At 40.0% G+C, this 16,195-nt stretch overlaps 1 protein-coding gene across 2 annotated transcripts in view; it reads right to left on the reverse strand.

Annotated features, from left to right (window-relative positions):
- Nucleotides 1–16,195, reverse strand: part of A2M (alpha-2-macroglobulin) — a 45,009-nt gene that overhangs the window by 7,144 nt on the left and 21,670 nt on the right. For both annotated transcript variants that reach the window (XM_010990797.3, XM_010990796.3), the window contains exons 12-28: nucleotides 15,903–16,130; nucleotides 15,593–15,656; nucleotides 14,292–14,434; nucleotides 13,551–13,700; nucleotides 11,389–11,556; nucleotides 10,807–10,915; nucleotides 9,402–9,522; nucleotides 6,130–6,358; nucleotides 5,319–5,445; nucleotides 4,864–4,985; nucleotides 4,452–4,503; nucleotides 4,139–4,222; nucleotides 3,682–3,858; nucleotides 3,270–3,357; nucleotides 2,104–2,260; nucleotides 1,588–1,662; nucleotides 973–1,159 (exon numbers count right to left, since the gene is read on the reverse strand). In XM_010990797.3, the coding sequence (XP_010989099.1) occupies nucleotides 973–1,159; nucleotides 1,588–1,662; nucleotides 2,104–2,260; nucleotides 3,270–3,357; nucleotides 3,682–3,858; nucleotides 4,139–4,222; nucleotides 4,452–4,503; nucleotides 4,864–4,985; nucleotides 5,319–5,445; nucleotides 6,130–6,358; nucleotides 9,402–9,522; nucleotides 10,807–10,915; nucleotides 11,389–11,556; nucleotides 13,551–13,700; nucleotides 14,292–14,434; nucleotides 15,593–15,656; nucleotides 15,903–16,130 (2,281 nt within the window). The remainder of the gene's footprint in view (nucleotides 1–972; nucleotides 1,160–1,587; nucleotides 1,663–2,103; nucleotides 2,261–3,269; nucleotides 3,358–3,681; nucleotides 3,859–4,138; nucleotides 4,223–4,451; nucleotides 4,504–4,863; nucleotides 4,986–5,318; nucleotides 5,446–6,129; nucleotides 6,359–9,401; nucleotides 9,523–10,806; nucleotides 10,916–11,388; nucleotides 11,557–13,550; nucleotides 13,701–14,291; nucleotides 14,435–15,592; nucleotides 15,657–15,902; nucleotides 16,131–16,195) is intronic.

Genomic DNA, 16,195 nt, shown 5'->3' on the forward strand with positions numbered 1-16,195 from the left:
ACAAGGAAACAAGCAGAAATCCTCAGAAGGATGAGGCTTCTGATCTGAAGATGAAAAGTGTAAACATTCTGAATATGATTTAGGGATCCATTTGTAGTAAAAAGATACAGAAATCCATGGAGGTTGTAATGACAGATTCAGGACAATGAGTTCCCTTGTGGGTGGGAATTTTTCCAGCACTGGTGATATTTTTTTCTTAAGCTGGAAGGGAGGTGTTGAAGGTGCTTGCTAATTATTCTCCGTGCCTTTTTGTATGCCTGAGATATTTCCCAACATTTTTAAGAATAAACAATGAATGACACTGTCAAGGGGGAATATGTTTTATTGGCTATCTTATTATTATTTGCGTTTTCTTTTCTGTTTCTTCAACCCCTCATATAGACCACTGTATCCGTAGAAGTGCTGTGTACATAATGAAAAGATCTGTCAACATCACCAGTCTTGCGAAATGAGCATAAAATACGAGAATTTATTCATGGGGTTACTTTCTTCAATCTTTTCTTATGTTTAAGATAATATGATATAAGGGTTGGGTATATAGTAAGAACTGATATCTTAATCTTAACAGCTAATACTTTTATAGCACATGCTCCGTGCCGTATTCTCTGTTAAGTGCTTTCCATGTATTAACTCATTTAATCCTGTGAGGTAAATACTATTTACTTTGAGATAAATGCTGTTATTATTCCCATTTTACTGATGAAGAAGCTGAAACAGACAAGTGAAGGGACTTGGCCGAGGTCACGTGGGGACTGTGTTTTGGAGCCAGCCTTCAGAGGCCGAGCGTCTCCCTATTACAGTGTACCGCCTCTCACCTTGGACTTGTGACTTGAGTTCCAAATCTTAGATTCTATAATGTTACAGACAAAAGAAGAGAGGGGAAAGGATGCTGAGAGGTCTCGTGAGGATTCCTGCAGTGGAGTGCTTGCAGCAGAGAAGGTGGGATGGGAGAAGGATCTGGGGTGCGCTTACCCTCCTTCACATTCACAGCCTCCTCGTGAAGTGACTTGAGAACTTCTCTCCGCTTTTCCTGGTCACCCGCCCGGGCAAATGCATAGGCCAGCAGTGCCTTGGTGTAGACGTGGCTGCCGTGGGCTCCTTCCTTGGCTGACTTCCAGGCTGACTCCAGGCAGAACAGGGCATTGCGGACAACGACGTGCTGTGAAGGGAGAGCAGGGGGGGTTGGGCTGTGTGACAGGGAGGCTGGTGCTCCCAGGTCGACTCACAGAGCACAGCACACAGGTAAAGACGTTTTCCACATGCATTTGTCCCTCTAGCCACACTCTTCTGGAATAGTATTTCTTAAATCTGTTGCCCTCACATTCATAAGGCAGGAATATATCTTTAGCATTCACTTTGTGTGTGTGCAGTGGTGGTGAGGCTGCTGGCCGAGAAATAGCCGGGGGAGGGCATCACTGGGAAAGTGTAAATCTTTCTTAATGGATTGACCGAATTCTCTGCTGATGTGGGAGGCACTGGCATTGCACAGAGGGACAACTGACACTTGGCTGTTAGTGGGGTAGTGTTTCAGACAGCAGGTCAGCAGTCTCATTGCATCCAGAACTACTCTTCAGCAAGGGCACGTACAGTGACAGGGAGAGGAATCTCCAGAAGGGCGATGGTGATGTAGACAGAGAGGGTCACTTCATCGTCCACTCCACCCTGTAAGTATGAGAGAGAGATGGAGATTTGAGTAATCTCCCTTCCGAGAATGCTCTTAATCATCTCCTTGTATTCTGCTGGTATGGAATATGTCCTTACCCATACTCATCCCCCGGGGCAAAATATCACAGTCACCCTAAATTCCATCCCCACTTTCTTGGTGCTATTTGGGTTTTATTTTTCTTTAAAAAAATTGTTTTTTGGCAGGCGGAGGTAATCAGGTTTGTTAATTTATTTATTTTCAGAGGATGTACTGGGGATTGAACCCAGGACCTTGTTCCTGCATGCTAAGCATACGCTCTACTGCTTCAGCTATACCCTCCTCTCCACATTTTCTTTTTCTGATACCTTCCTTAAGGAATTCTTATGTTATTACTTCCTCTCCTCATCCTTGTAGACATCATAATGGACAAATCAAAACTAGCTCCAGAAACACTTCACCTTAATGGCATTGTTGAGCAGTGACCCAGAGCTCCTGAAACAGCCATCATCCCTCTGCTTTTGGGAGAGCCAGGTGAGGGCTTCAGTAATATGTGCTTCATCAACAAAGATGTAGGCTCGAGCCTGGGCGAAAGTCTTCAGTACAAAGGCTGTGAGCCTAAGGGATGACGATATTCACGTTGTTACAATGGTTTTATAACCAATTCACAGCCACAGGCTGCATAGGACACTTCTTCTATTGATGTGAGTCTTCTGACGGGAATTCTTATGTCCTTAGAGCTCTCGTCACCTTTACTTGACGAATCTGTTAGATCTAGTACAGTTGACCGTTGAACAACATGGTCTGAACTGCATGGGTCCACTTACACATGGATTTTTTTTTCCTTCTCTTTTTCTTTTTCTTTTCTTCTCTTTTTTTAACTAAATATGTACTACAACATTACGTGACCCCCGGTTGGTTGAATCCGTGGATACACAACAGGGGATACAAAGGGTCTGCTGTAAAGTGACATGTGGATTTTCTACTGGGGGAGGTCGGCGCTCCTAAGCCCCGTGTTTTTCAAGGGTCAACTGTACTTCTGATGTTACTTATTTTTTTCCTATTTTTTTGAGTGAGGCTTTAAATCTTTCTTTACTGATTTTCTTCTATAGGTAGCAGAATCTTCTCGTGTACAGCTCTTACATGCAAGAACTCCTAATACTACTTTGCCTTAGGGATTTCAAACCAGTGTTTCATTTCACTGCGTCCTTCTCATTCCTTTCCCCCTATTAGTAAATTTATTCTCAGTCAAGATGAATATGATCTAAAAAGCATAATATAAGCTGAGGTTAACATGGTTTATCTAGAAGTTATATGATATGTTCATTAGCTATCTCATGAAAAAACTCACAATCATTTGAGCTATTTTAGAAAAAAATTCGCTATTTCAGAAAGAATTCCTTGCTGTCTTATTAGCAGGATGAGTTTTGGGGACAAGTCAACATACATGTATTGGAATCTCACTTTTTTGCCTGTTACCTTGCTAGTCTCGGTGTATTGATCTAGGATAACCAACTATAGGTTTAGTAATTCGTATCTGGTAGGGTTACCAGGAATATCATTTTGATAATATATGTAAAGGAGTTGACACAAAAATAGGAACTCAAACAAGCTGTCTCTCCCTTACCAGGTATTGCCCTTACTGTGGCCATGCTTCTCCCCAAAGGTGCTGTAGGAACCGTCAGAGTGTTTGTAGTTCAGCTGCCTCTGGTAACCTGGAATGGAAGGTTAAGGAAGCAACATGGCAGATCGTACATTCTGTGGCCAGAGAAATTACTAAAATGCCTTGGTATCTTGTCCTATTTCCTAATTTTGCTATAATATGTTAGAAGGTTCTGAGTGCTAAACATTTTATCAGAGGTTGGACACTGGATAGTTTCCATTGAAATGAACTGTCATGGTATTCTTATTATTGTAACCATCATAGTATGATGAATTGATGTAACAGAGAATTGATAAGTAACTCAAGCCTATTATGGAATTGAACCTATTATTAAAAGAACACTGTGAATTTTTCACTCACTTATTCAGTCACTCACCCATGTTGAGGTAGAGAATGGCCTTGGATTTGATTTCTTCAGTCAGCTGCTGTGTTTCATTTAGATAATCCAGAACATAGATGTTAGGAGCAAAGAGGACCATATTCTGTTCTCCACAGCCATAGGGCATTTGGAGGAGATTTTGTGTATTTCGCATGGCAGAGCCTAAAATATCTCCTAGGAAATGGGAGAGATGGCAAGTCATAAAGTTTATAGATGATAACTTGTCAGAATCATTAAGAAGAAATGAATAATTAGCTGAGGTAAAGAAATGAGGACTTTTAGGAAGGGTGAGTCTTCCAGGGACAGAGGTATGATTGGAAGCAGTAAACAAGTCCAAAGAAGAAGAGAAGAAAGAAGTTAAAATTATAGTTGTTATTTTGAGAAAGTATTTATGGGAAAACAATAGTAGACATTATCAGGATAGTACAGTAGTCCGTGAGGACTGGAGACTCACCCAATACTGAGACAGAGGCGTGGGCAGATTCTTCTACCACATTCGGTGGCAGCTTCAGAGATAATTGTTCAGACGCCTTGTCACCTAGAGATAGAAACAAATCAGCTGTAATGAAAATTCTTTCTGTTGGAAAATATATCTCCCTGAAGGCCTTCAAGACCCAGAAGCCAGAGCTATGCCTTGCACCTAAACTTCTTCTGAAAAGTTATCCTTCTTCTAATGTTCCAGCTTTAAAAAAATATCTTCAACATATATGAATGGGATTCTGAGGTTTCCAGAACATTTCCTTTTAATGACGATGGGTGAGTCTTACCTGGTGGACAAAGCAGGGAGTTGAATGTTGCTTCCTTCTCCAGTCCTTCAGGCTTTAGGTGGAAAGAAAGAAAAGTTAGAAGAGAGAACGGACTGACTTTCAGGACAGGTGTGTTGACAGGGGAACTGCAGGTTTCTTGATGGTGAAGAGAAGAATTGGAGCTGATTTTCAAATGTATAAACAAATTCTCTAACTAGATGTGATATTAAGGAGACAGGTTGATAGATCCGAGAGAGTGAGGGGAAATTTACAAAGTTAAGTCGGGGGGGGGGGTGGGCGGAGAATCATATTGTGAAATATCCCATAACCGTGTAGGCTTTAGCCCTTCTTACCTAAAAGTTGGAACCCCAACTGGATTCGCCATTGTTTTTCTCGATTCATGGTGACCCATCAAATGGGCAGGCTTACTTACTTCAACTAACAGGGGCTTGATGATTGTGTCTTTCCTTCCAAGTTCGGGGACCACAGCTGCCTCAGTCCCACACAGCTCTCGAGAATCCAGTGCCTCTGCACTCACGCTGAATTTCACATTCCCTGAAAAAAGGGGCCAGTAGAGGTGAGCACCATCTCTCTCCCTCCATGCCTCCCCTCCCCCAAATTTATAAATGTTTAATGCTTTGTGGCCTTTTTTTATTCTATAAAACCCTAGGAGCAGGAATGGAAGTAACATAATCTAGAGGTTAATGATACTGAGAACCCAAGGTGGAGATGGAGGTGAGGGAAGGGGGGATATCCTTTTAGATGTCCTAGAATGAAAGACAAAAGAAAAAAATTCTACCATCTGGGGGCGGTCTTTGCCTGGATATAAGGATCCCGGAGATGTATACAGTCTTTGAGCGGAGAACTGTCTCTAGGAGACTCTCTCACCTAATGACTTTGGGGTTACTGCCCAGGACACGGTTTGCCGGCCATTCCCACAGATGCAGTGAGACTCTTGTTCCTTCTTCCCTGGGACAGCTAGGAATTCCGGGGAAGCTTCTAGTTGCACGCTGACCTGGAGCCACACATGGGACAAAGAGACAAACAGATGAGAGGGAAAGGGAAACCAAAGGGAGAACGGCTTGAAACAAAGCGTGTCGGGCGGTTGGTTAGATTTCAGGTTGCCTAATACTGAAGATGATACAAATGAAGACCAAGAACCTGACAGGTAGATCTGATGTCTAAATATTAGTATTTGGGGATAATCTGCTCCTCCGTGAGGTAGGAGCAGAGGTGAGGACAAGTCCTGATGGATTGTTGTCTGTGGGAGTGCTTCTCCTTTGGCCTGGGATCCTGACCACACCCTCAGCTCTCCCAGCAGAGTGTACAGATTTATACACAGTTGCGGTTTCAGCAGACATAAGATGCACATTCAACGGGAATGCAGAGGTTGAAACTTTGGAGAATACAAGACGTGGAATCAGCATACTGGTTTTTGTTGCTCATGTCAAAAATCTTCATGCTACACAAACTTCCTAACTTTAAAGGGTTAGGATAAGGGTCAGAACCTTCTTTTAAGTTGTTACTTGGTATTTGGAGATCTCAGCAACCATGGCCATATGACGTTCGGCTGTCTGTGGGCGTGTTCTTCCCCTGGTGAGCCCTTCTTAGACCCAGGAGTTTGTCAGTGTCCCCAGGAATGCAGTTTTTAATTTATCTGACTGTTACCTTGTGTTCAATTTAAGAAAGAGCTCCTTACCGGGATGCATTTGGGAAGGTAGTTTAACACAGTGGCCTTGAGTGTGAAGGCTTCTCCACGGATCACAGAGTAGGGTATTGTGACCTCGACGAAGAAGGGCTGAAAAACTTGGAGAGAGGCAGTTGGAGAGAGACCAAGTCCAGTGTCGCTGGACAGGCAGAGGGCCCCTGCCTTCCACTCAGTGATGGTATCGGGGACTGTCACTTCTAGTTCAGCCACACCTGAGGGTCTGGGGAGGATGGTGATGGGAAGAACAAAAAGGAAGCAGTTAAATACAGGCATATCTCGTTTTATTGCACCTTGCTTCATTGCACTTTACAGATACGGTGCCTTTTACAAATGGAAGGTTTGTGGCAGCTGTGCGTTAGGCAAGTCTATTGGTGCCATTTTTCTAAAGCATTTGCTCACTTCATGTGTCTGTGTCACATTTTGGTAATTCTCTCAATATTTCAAGCTTTTCGATTATTATTATATTTGTTATGGTGATCTGTGATCAGTAATTTTTGATGTTACTACTGTAATTGTTTGGGAGTGCCATGAATTGCACCCATAGAAGATGACAAACTTAATAGACAAATGTTGTGAGTGTTCTGATTGCTCCACTGGCCAGCTGTTCCCCTGTCTCTCTCCCTTGCCTTGGGCCTCCCTATTCTCTGAGTCAAAACAATACTGAAATGAGGCCAATTAATAACCCTACAGTGGCCTCTAAGTGTTCAAGCAAAGGAAAGAGCCGCAAGTCTCTCACTTTAAATCAAAAGCTGGAGATGATTAAGCTTAGTGAGGAAGGCATGTTGAAAGCAAGATTGGCCAAAAACTAAGCCTCTTGTGTCCAACAGTTAGCCAAGTGATGAATATACAAGAAAAGTTCTTGAAGGAAATTAAAAGTGCAACCTGAGTAAGCCCACGAAGGATAAGAAAGGAAAACAGCCTTATTGCTGATATGGAGAAAGTTTTAGTGGTCTAGTTAGAAGATGAAATGGGCCGCAACATTCCCTTAAGCCAAAACCTAATCCAGACCGTTCCCTCTCTTCAATTCTGTGAAGGCGGAGCAAGGTAAGGAAGCTACAGAAGACGAGTGTGAAGGTAGCAGAGGTGGTTCATGAGGATTAAAGAAAGAAGCTGCCTCTATAACATAAAAGTGCGAGGTGAAGCAGCAGGTGCTGATATGGGAGCTGTAGCAAGTTATCCAGAAGAGCTAGCTGAGATAATTAGTGAAGGTGACTACACCAACAAATAGATTTTCAGTGTAGGTGAAGCAGCCCTATATTGGAAGAGGATGCATCTGGGACTTTCATAGCTGGCGAGGAGAAGTCAAAGCCTGGCCTCAAAGCTTTAATTACAGGCTGACTCTCTGGTTAGGGGCTAATGCAGCTGGTGACTTGAGGGTGAAACCAATGCAATAATCCTCAAAATCCTAGGGCTCTTCAGAGTTATGCTGCATCTACTCTGCTGGGCTCTATAAATGGAATGACAAAGCCTAGATGAAAGTACATCTGTTTACAACATAGTTGCCTAAATATTTTGAACCCACTCTTGAGAAAAATGATTCCTTTCAAAACATTGCTGCTCATTGACAATGCACCTGGTCACCCAGGAGCTCTGATGGAGATGGACGAGATCAGTGTCATTTTCATGCCTCTAGCACAACAGCCATTCTGCAGCCTGTAGAACAAGGAGTGATTTGGACTCTCAAGTCTTATTATTTAAGAAATACATTTTGTAAGGTTATAGCTGCCATAGACAGCAGTTCCTCTGATGGAGCTGGGTAAGCCTTCTGGAAAGGATTCACCATTCCAGATGTCATTAAGAACCTTCATGCTTCATGGGAAGAGGTCAAAATATCAATATTAAAAGGAGTTTGGAAGAAGTTGATCCCAACCCTCGTGGATGACTTTGAAGGGTCCAAGACTTCAGTAGAGGAAGTAACTATGGATGTGGAAGAAATAGCAAGAAAACCAGAATTAGAAGTGGAGCCTGAAAATTTAACCGAATTGCTGCAATTTCATGATGAAACTTTAATGTATGGAGAGTTGCTTCTTGTGGATGAACAAAGAAAGTGGTTTCCTGAGGTAGAGTCTATTCCTGGTGAAGACGCTGTGAAGATTGTTGAAATGACAATACAGGATTCAGACTATTACATACACTTAGTTGACAAAGCAGCGGCAAGTCTGAGAGGACTGACTCCAACTTTGAAAGACATTCTACCGTGGGTAAAATGCTCTCAAACTCCACTGCATGCTACAGAGAATTGTTTGTGGAAGGAAGAGTCCACTGATGCAGCAAACTTCATTGCTGTCTTGTTTTAAGAAGTTAGCACAACCATGCCGGCCTTCAGCAGCCACCACTCTGATCAGTCAGCAGCCACCAGCATGGAGGCAAGACTCTCCACCAGCAAAGAGATTATGGCTCTCTGAAGGCTCCGATGACGGTTAGCATTTTAGAACAATAAACTATTTTTTTTGATTAAGGTATGTAGTTCTTAAAGACATAATGCTGTTGCACACTTAACAGACTACAGTGTAGTATAAACGTAACTTTCATATGCACTGAGGAATCAAAAAATTCAGGCGACTCACTTTATTGTGATATTTGCTTTATTGGAGTGGTCTAGAACCAGATCCACAATATCTTTGAGGTATGTTTGTAAATCCTTTCTAGGAAGACAACCCCTGTGAATAATTCTATTGTCACGACTTGAATGCACTCAGTAGAAATACCAATAATGGAGAGTATAATCAAGGCTTGAAATGGGAACGTATAAGTCCTTTTTCTTCAACTGTGTTTTTAATTCTAGTTAATATGAGAATCCCCTATAGACATAGAGTTGTAGTATATTCTGTTATAGGCAATATAATTATAAACTAAATATGTAATTTTAGATGGTTCTTAAATTTTTCTCTTTAACATATTGTTCCACTGAGGACAGGTTTATCATTTTTAATTCTACTACTACTGTGTATATAGTTGGCCTGACTGATTCTGTACTTAACTCAAGATTGCTGACCAGTGAAAGATCTCTTATAGGTGTTAATCTGTGCAGTGCTTGGTTATATTTAGTCCTTATGCCCATTTTCTGGAAATCTTAGAATTAAATTTGTGCAACATGATACAGTTAGATTAGTGAGACTTCACAACAGAAGTGTTATGTTAAACCTCTCCTGAAAACAGCAATGTGTCTAAAAGATATACTTGGATATTGAAAAATTAGCTAAGAATTGAAAACTGTGAGGGATCTACATTGCTGTATCTTATATATAAAAGAAGTCACTTACTTTACCACCACCAAGTCCCAGATCCACGTCTCAGGGAAGTACGTTCGCAGTGTCTCTGTGGGGGGCTCTGAAATGTGTATCATATTCCTAATCTCATGGCTTTGTCCCATTTCCACTAAGGCTGTGGAGGAGACAGAAACAAATATGAAGATAAAGCTTATGAGAGACTGTGATAAGTGCTACAACAGAAATAGGGTAATGAAATAGGAACCAGGAGTGGACCCTTGGGTGTTAAGGGAAAGCTGCTTTGAGGAGGTGATACTTCAGGTGAATTCTGCAGTATTAGGGTAAGCTAGGAGTGTTCTCACAAGCAGAGAGCACAGAGACCTAGAGGCAGAAAGCGTCTTGGGTTGTCCGAGGAGCGGGAAGGAGGCCCCGGGGCTACTGCACATTGTCCCCGGTGGGGAGCGCTGGGACGTGGGGTTCTCTGTGGGAGCAAAGAAGAGTCGTGCCCAAACATTGTGTCGGTGACTTTGAGAAACAGTTTATAGGAGTGAAAGGATCAAGAATAAAAAAACCTCTTTATTTCCGTACATGTCAGAAGATCAGACTCCGGATCTCTCACCATATTTACCTTCTGTTAATGGTGTACTGCTAAATATTTAACAACCAGCTTGCTGGGAAAAATCTGGGGCACCTATACACTTACACACACATGAATCTACTACAAATCTTACTGATAAAGGATTAAGTAATATAATTTATAAATAATGATACAAATATACAATAACTTTTATTTAAGTTCCATATAGTCAAATTGATTCCCACTGAATGTTTTCCTTGATTTTTGACAAATTCTTTTATTTGTACTCAACCTATATTGAACTATGACTTGATAATATCAGACTATGAATAAACAAATGCTTGATTACTATGCGATTCAGCAGAGAAGTAGCCCATATCATTGAGAAATGAGTGTGATTTCAAATGGATATTGGCTGATGTTTTAGGGATGTTCAAGAGCTTCCTTACTTGACTGGTGAGAATGTGGCTCCAGTTTGTGAGCACTTCTGGTTCTGTTTACACTGATCCTACACCTGGAAACTTTCTCTTCCCTTTTAAGCCCCACACATCTCCCTTTACTAGAAGCAGATTCTTTGTGAATGACTTTCTTGATTCCTCAATCGGAATCAATCTTTTCTATTATTCTGTACGTCTGTACCTGTCTGATAACACTTTTTACAAGTACTGTCTTGTAGTCTTTCTAGCTTTGTGTATGTGGGGGTTTGACATAATCAGAATTTTTTGGCTTGACTGTTATGTGACCTTGAGCAAGAACCTTAATATATCTGAGTCACAAGTCCTTTTTTGGTTAATTTTTTTTTATCACATTTAATCTTTTTTTAAAAGAATTATTGTATTTGGTTCAATATATTAAGCAATTAATTTTTATTAAATTTTTTACCTGGAGAAGATAATAGTCTTTGAGCTGAATGAACTTCATATTGTTGAGGTTGTGGACATAATTTGGGTTTATGAATCTTTGAGTTGGTAAATACCTTTAAGCCCATGTCCTGTAAAGGAAATTATCATCTAATCAGTATATAAATATTGTAAAATATATATATATAGGCACATACTTCTTTTCATTGAATTTAACTAACGATCCAGTTAGTTTATTATTAAACTTTTAATGTTCATATTAGTAGAAAGGAAGTTGATGTACTTACAGAGGTAATTTCATTCTATTTTTATAACTCTTTCAACAGTAATTATTTTATATATGTGATATTTATAAACATCACAAGGCAACGAATTTCAGTAAAAATTAAAAAAAAAAAACTTAACCTAATGGTCCAAAAAGTTTCAGTCCTGCCTCTGTTGCTATTAGTGGTTCTGTTACTATTAGTGACCTTGGAGAAGTCACTTGACCTCTCTAATGTCCCATTACCATCAACTATGATGTGACAGCATTAAAATAAGTTTTTCCCATATATAATATTTTGTTAACCTTAAGAACTGACCATCAACAATATGAGGGATTTACCTGTAGGAAGCTATACATGTCTTTTTCTTTTGTATTTGTTACTGGGGAATACAGGATCCCATTGATGTAGACATTATGGTGACTGACACAGTCTCCATCATCTTCCTCCTGTTGATTTAAACGCTCTGGCAAACCGTTGAGGTCCTTTACTGGTAGCAGGTTATAAACCTGTACAAACGCAAAGGACAAAAGGACAAAATTATTCATGGCTTAGTTTTCTTAAGTGCAAGGAGTAAAGAAAAGAACAATCACGACTAGTCTTTCTTTGAGTGGCTCCATTGAGTAGATAATTTATAGAGAAGATGATTTTGAAGGTGTTTAACAATTTTAGGAGAAAAAAAAAAAACCCAAACATTCTCATCTAAGTACTCAAAGATCCTTTGTTACACAGTTCAGAGGCAAACCCTAGGCTCTATGCTAGAATGAAATAAAACTTTATTAAGAGAAATTGAGGTCTGCTCTATTTAAGACATTGTAGCACGCTTTGGGATGATAGAATATAATTAATAGTTTCACCTCTGCCTTGCGGTTAGTAACTGACTCGGTGTATAACAAAGTAAATAAATGGACACACGTTCTAAGCAGGCACGTGGATAAGTACATGTCCTCTATATAAGTTAGGATAGTATTTTCTAAGGTATTATTCATGGAAACAAAATGCCCCATATCTTTACAAAATACATAAAACTTTAACTGTAGGATACTGAAAATGATACTTTCAAATTCACTTGAAAGGGAATAAGACAAACATAAAAGCCCCCAGTGGCACCGTATTATATTTATAGGAGTTCAAAATTGTTTGACAAGAATCGATCAGCAAACTGAGTAGCATCATGAAATTAAACCCTTTCTCAAAGGCAGCTCCCTCTTACCATTCTCCATCTCCCTCCTCTGCTTTATTTTCCTCCAAAACATGTCCCATAATTATTGTCTGTCTCATTTATGAAAATGTGAAGTTTCATGAGTGCATAGATTTTTGTCATTCTAGTAGTTCACTAGGAGATTCCCCAGGACTTAGATACACAGTAGGCACATCCAGAACATAGTAGGCACTAAATAAATGTGCTGAATGAATGACTTACACTACCAGGTGCAGTGTTTCATTAATAAAATGTTATCAGGGATTGAGAGGAACTCTTGTTCTAACCCAAGTCTACTGCTGGATACCTGAAAGCTTCTGCTTTACCATGAACAAACTAATAGAATTTTCTGCCTTATCTACCCATCAAGGTTCTTATAATTAAAAAAAACCCCTGAGAATTAAAAAATTATGTTATACAAACAGAAAATATTAATGTTACTTTTCCACGTATCTCCTTGCTCCCACTATTGAGATGTACTTAATACTGCCTTTACAAGTATTCTAATATTTTTAATGAAATGCCATTGGGAGCACCAAGAAGTAAGAAATCTTTTCTTGTAAGTTTCTCTTTTAGGGAAGTAAAAATACAACTTTCCTTTTATAGAATTTTTATAGTAAAAAAAAACTAAAAGAACTACAGTAAGAGGTTATTCCAGTTGGCCTCATTGAAAATGTGAAGAGACAGACTGTTAGTACACACTAAGTTCCTTGTTGTTCCATTAAGCATACCCTTTTGTTATTTTTTCTATTAACTTAAGATTTTAAAAGTTTCGTTTATCAGTGTCATTTATCATATAGGAATTAATTTTCCCTAATTTTTATTCATCAGAGACAATATAGACCTTCCTTCAGAAACTGTGTTTATCTTGGGACATGCAGTGTTTCAGTTCATGTCATTCTTATAAAAACAAAAATTTGATATTTGATTTAGTCTGTGCAGTCTTAGTGTAGGTATATGTACCACTTTTGTTAGACTTTTTGAAACATTAAAACTAGTTTTAAAATTCCTATTATTGGTTTCATAGAGCTGTAGGATTTCAAGGATTTTGGATGGCACATGATTTATATTACATATGTCTACATATATATATATATATCAATATGTAATGTCTTCCATATTCCATGAATTCCTATTCATATGTAATATCTTCCTCCCCCAAAAGTGCCCATGAAAGAGCTCAAAACTATTAACTCCTGGATAACTGTAATTTTAGTAGCTCCTATCCCACTCAGAGCGGATTTCTCCTTGCTCTGAGCCCCTCGTGTGGTCCTTCCTGACCCTGAGGCTGATGGGACTCACCGAGGCGGGGGAGAGCTCGGCCTCAGGACTCATGAGCAGCACACTCTGGTCCACGGCGCGGAGGGCGCAGAGGGACTGAGGGGATGCGGTGACTTGCAGGTGGGCTCGGGAAGCCGGGAGACTTCGTGCTGAGCTGAAGCTCAAATTCACCTGTGGAATTGGGGACAAAGTCAGAAAAACAAATGGCCTGGTTTAACCGTGCATCCACCAGTGTTTCCTGAGTGTTCCTCACATTTGATGCGTGATCACTTTGACTTCGTGGTGGTGGACACCATGTGAGTCCTAAGGCTGTGTGCCCCCTCCTTCTATGCCACTCTGATTCTCAAGAATCAGTTGAATCATTGTAATGATATCTGTTTTTATAAGTTATTAAATTTGAGACACCATTTTTTACCTTCAACACACAGTGGGGTGTTTATTAACGGTGGGAAGAATGCACATAGTTCTAGATGCTCTTGTAGTTTTCTTTTGGTTCTTTTGTAGTTTTAAAAACTTGGTTACATATTTCCCAACATTTCATCATAGAAGAAGGGAACAAGGTACTTTGAACAGCACATGAGAATTCTGCACTAGGAGTCAAGCGACATGGCTTCTTAGTGTGACTCTGCCATCACCCTGCTGAAAACCTGTGCGGAGTTCATTCAACCCTTCTAGTTCCAATGCTCGCACGTAGAAAATACTTGATAGCAGTAGTAATTTCCAGTTTTAAATATTGAACATTTTAGGGTATAAAACACCCACCTTGTTGACCAGGCAGTTTTCAACCTCGTATTTTGCAGAATCTCCAATCACTTCCCCATCAGGTAAAATGGCATAGATCAGCAGTCTAGCAATGGGAGCGATGTCTGACTCCACAGGGAATGACACGGAAAAATGGCCTTTCACTGGAGCACAGAGAGAATGAGGAAGTGGTCATGGATTAGACATATCAGGGCTGAAATGACATTTTTCTGTTGTACAAAGTCATTTTAGGAGCCTGGTCTGGCTAATGACTGCTTCTGTTAGTAAGTGTAATAGATATGAGATATAATAAATAGCAGATATAATAAACAGCTGAATATCTCTTAGAACTCTGGCTTAAAAAAAAAACCTTATCAAAGCGGTCTCTTCTTTTATAAATCACATAGTGATTTATCCTCTAGTTTGAAGCTTGAGTTCATCTATGTAACGTTCTGATGCCATCTAAGGATGTGGAGACATCCACTTGACTACCATCTGATCTAGACTTTCCACCAGAGAAGGGAACTAGGACCTGAAGTTGTAAGATGTAAGAGTTTAACACATTGTATTTAATCCTTCTATCCTCTTAAACTTTCTATGAACCAAATACCCTATCCTTTCTTCTTAAGAGGTGAACTGTGCTCCTTTGAAAGTTATTTTTTGATGCCTATGTAGGGTCTTTAGAGGTTGCATGAAATGTCTCTAAATCTTCTGGGTTGCTATGAAGAAACAACAAAAGAGTGGTACACCGATAGTTGTCTAATAAGTGATCTTTCAGACTCATTTATAATAGGAGAAACCTTCAGCATTTTTCTTTTTTTAAAAAATTGTTACACATTTGTTCCTAGGGGGAGTCCAATTCAATGGTGGAAATACCCAATTTGACTCTTCATAAATCATAACTATTTTCAAAAGGGAAATATGATATAAAGATATACATGACTCAGCACAGGACCTACTCTACAGAAGACACACCCAAAATTTGACCTTCTCTCCGTTGTCTAAAACAATTTTGAAATGTCATTTGGAGAAGAAGGTCCATGAGTATTTGTGGTTTGAAAATTTGGAATAAGCATAGATTATGAAACAACTCAACATTTTAAATAGTCTAAACAGATTAACCTGGAAAAGGAAAAGAAAATAAATATTTGATAAAGGGTTAAAAAAAAGAAAAATGATCACTTTCCCCTCTCAACTTCTTTATTGGCACTAGATGAAAATGGTCTCTCTTCATTTGAAACCATTCCTGGTATTTCTGCAGCGTAAGGCTGCATGTGGCGCGCGGAACAGGGCAGAAGGGTGGAAATTATGGAAATACCCACTGTCTCCCTGCTCCACGGGCAATATGTGAGTCCCTGTTCGGACGATGCCTCCCTTTGCCATTATCTGCAAAAAAGGAAATGAAAAAGAATTTAATTTGCCTGACAGAGATCTTCCCCCAGGTCTTGCCCTCCAGGTGATACACTTGTTTTATTGAGCCCCTGCTGCTGAAACTTAGTCTGGAGAGAAGTCAGACTTTCAAAAGGAACATGGGCAAGACATCAAAATAATGATATCTAAAGAGCTTTATAAACCCCTGCCCAAGGGCGCTTTTATCTACAGATGAGTCAAGGCAGTGGCCTGCCTTCTCACCAGGTAATAGAACTCAAGCTCCTTCAGCTCCTGCAGGACCTGTCCATTCAGAACGTAATGCACTTGGACTGTCTGAGCTTGGCCACAGGGCAGTTCATGAGGCAAGGGCTCAAGGTAGACAAAGCTCTTGCTTTGGGAGAATACGAGATAAGCAGTGTGATAAGCTTCTTCATGTTCCTCTGATAGCCACAGGTAGCCATAGCAGGTATTGTCGTCCTGGTGCTGGACCTGATGAATTAGAAAAAAAAAATTATCTTACACATCCTATATCAAAGGGACTCAGCGTTCTCATC

This window comes from Camelus dromedarius, chromosome 25 (assembly GCF_036321535.1).
Source record: "Camelus dromedarius isolate mCamDro1 chromosome 25, mCamDro1.pat, whole genome shotgun sequence".
NCBI lineage: Eukaryota > Metazoa > Chordata > Mammalia > Artiodactyla > Camelidae > Camelus > Camelus dromedarius.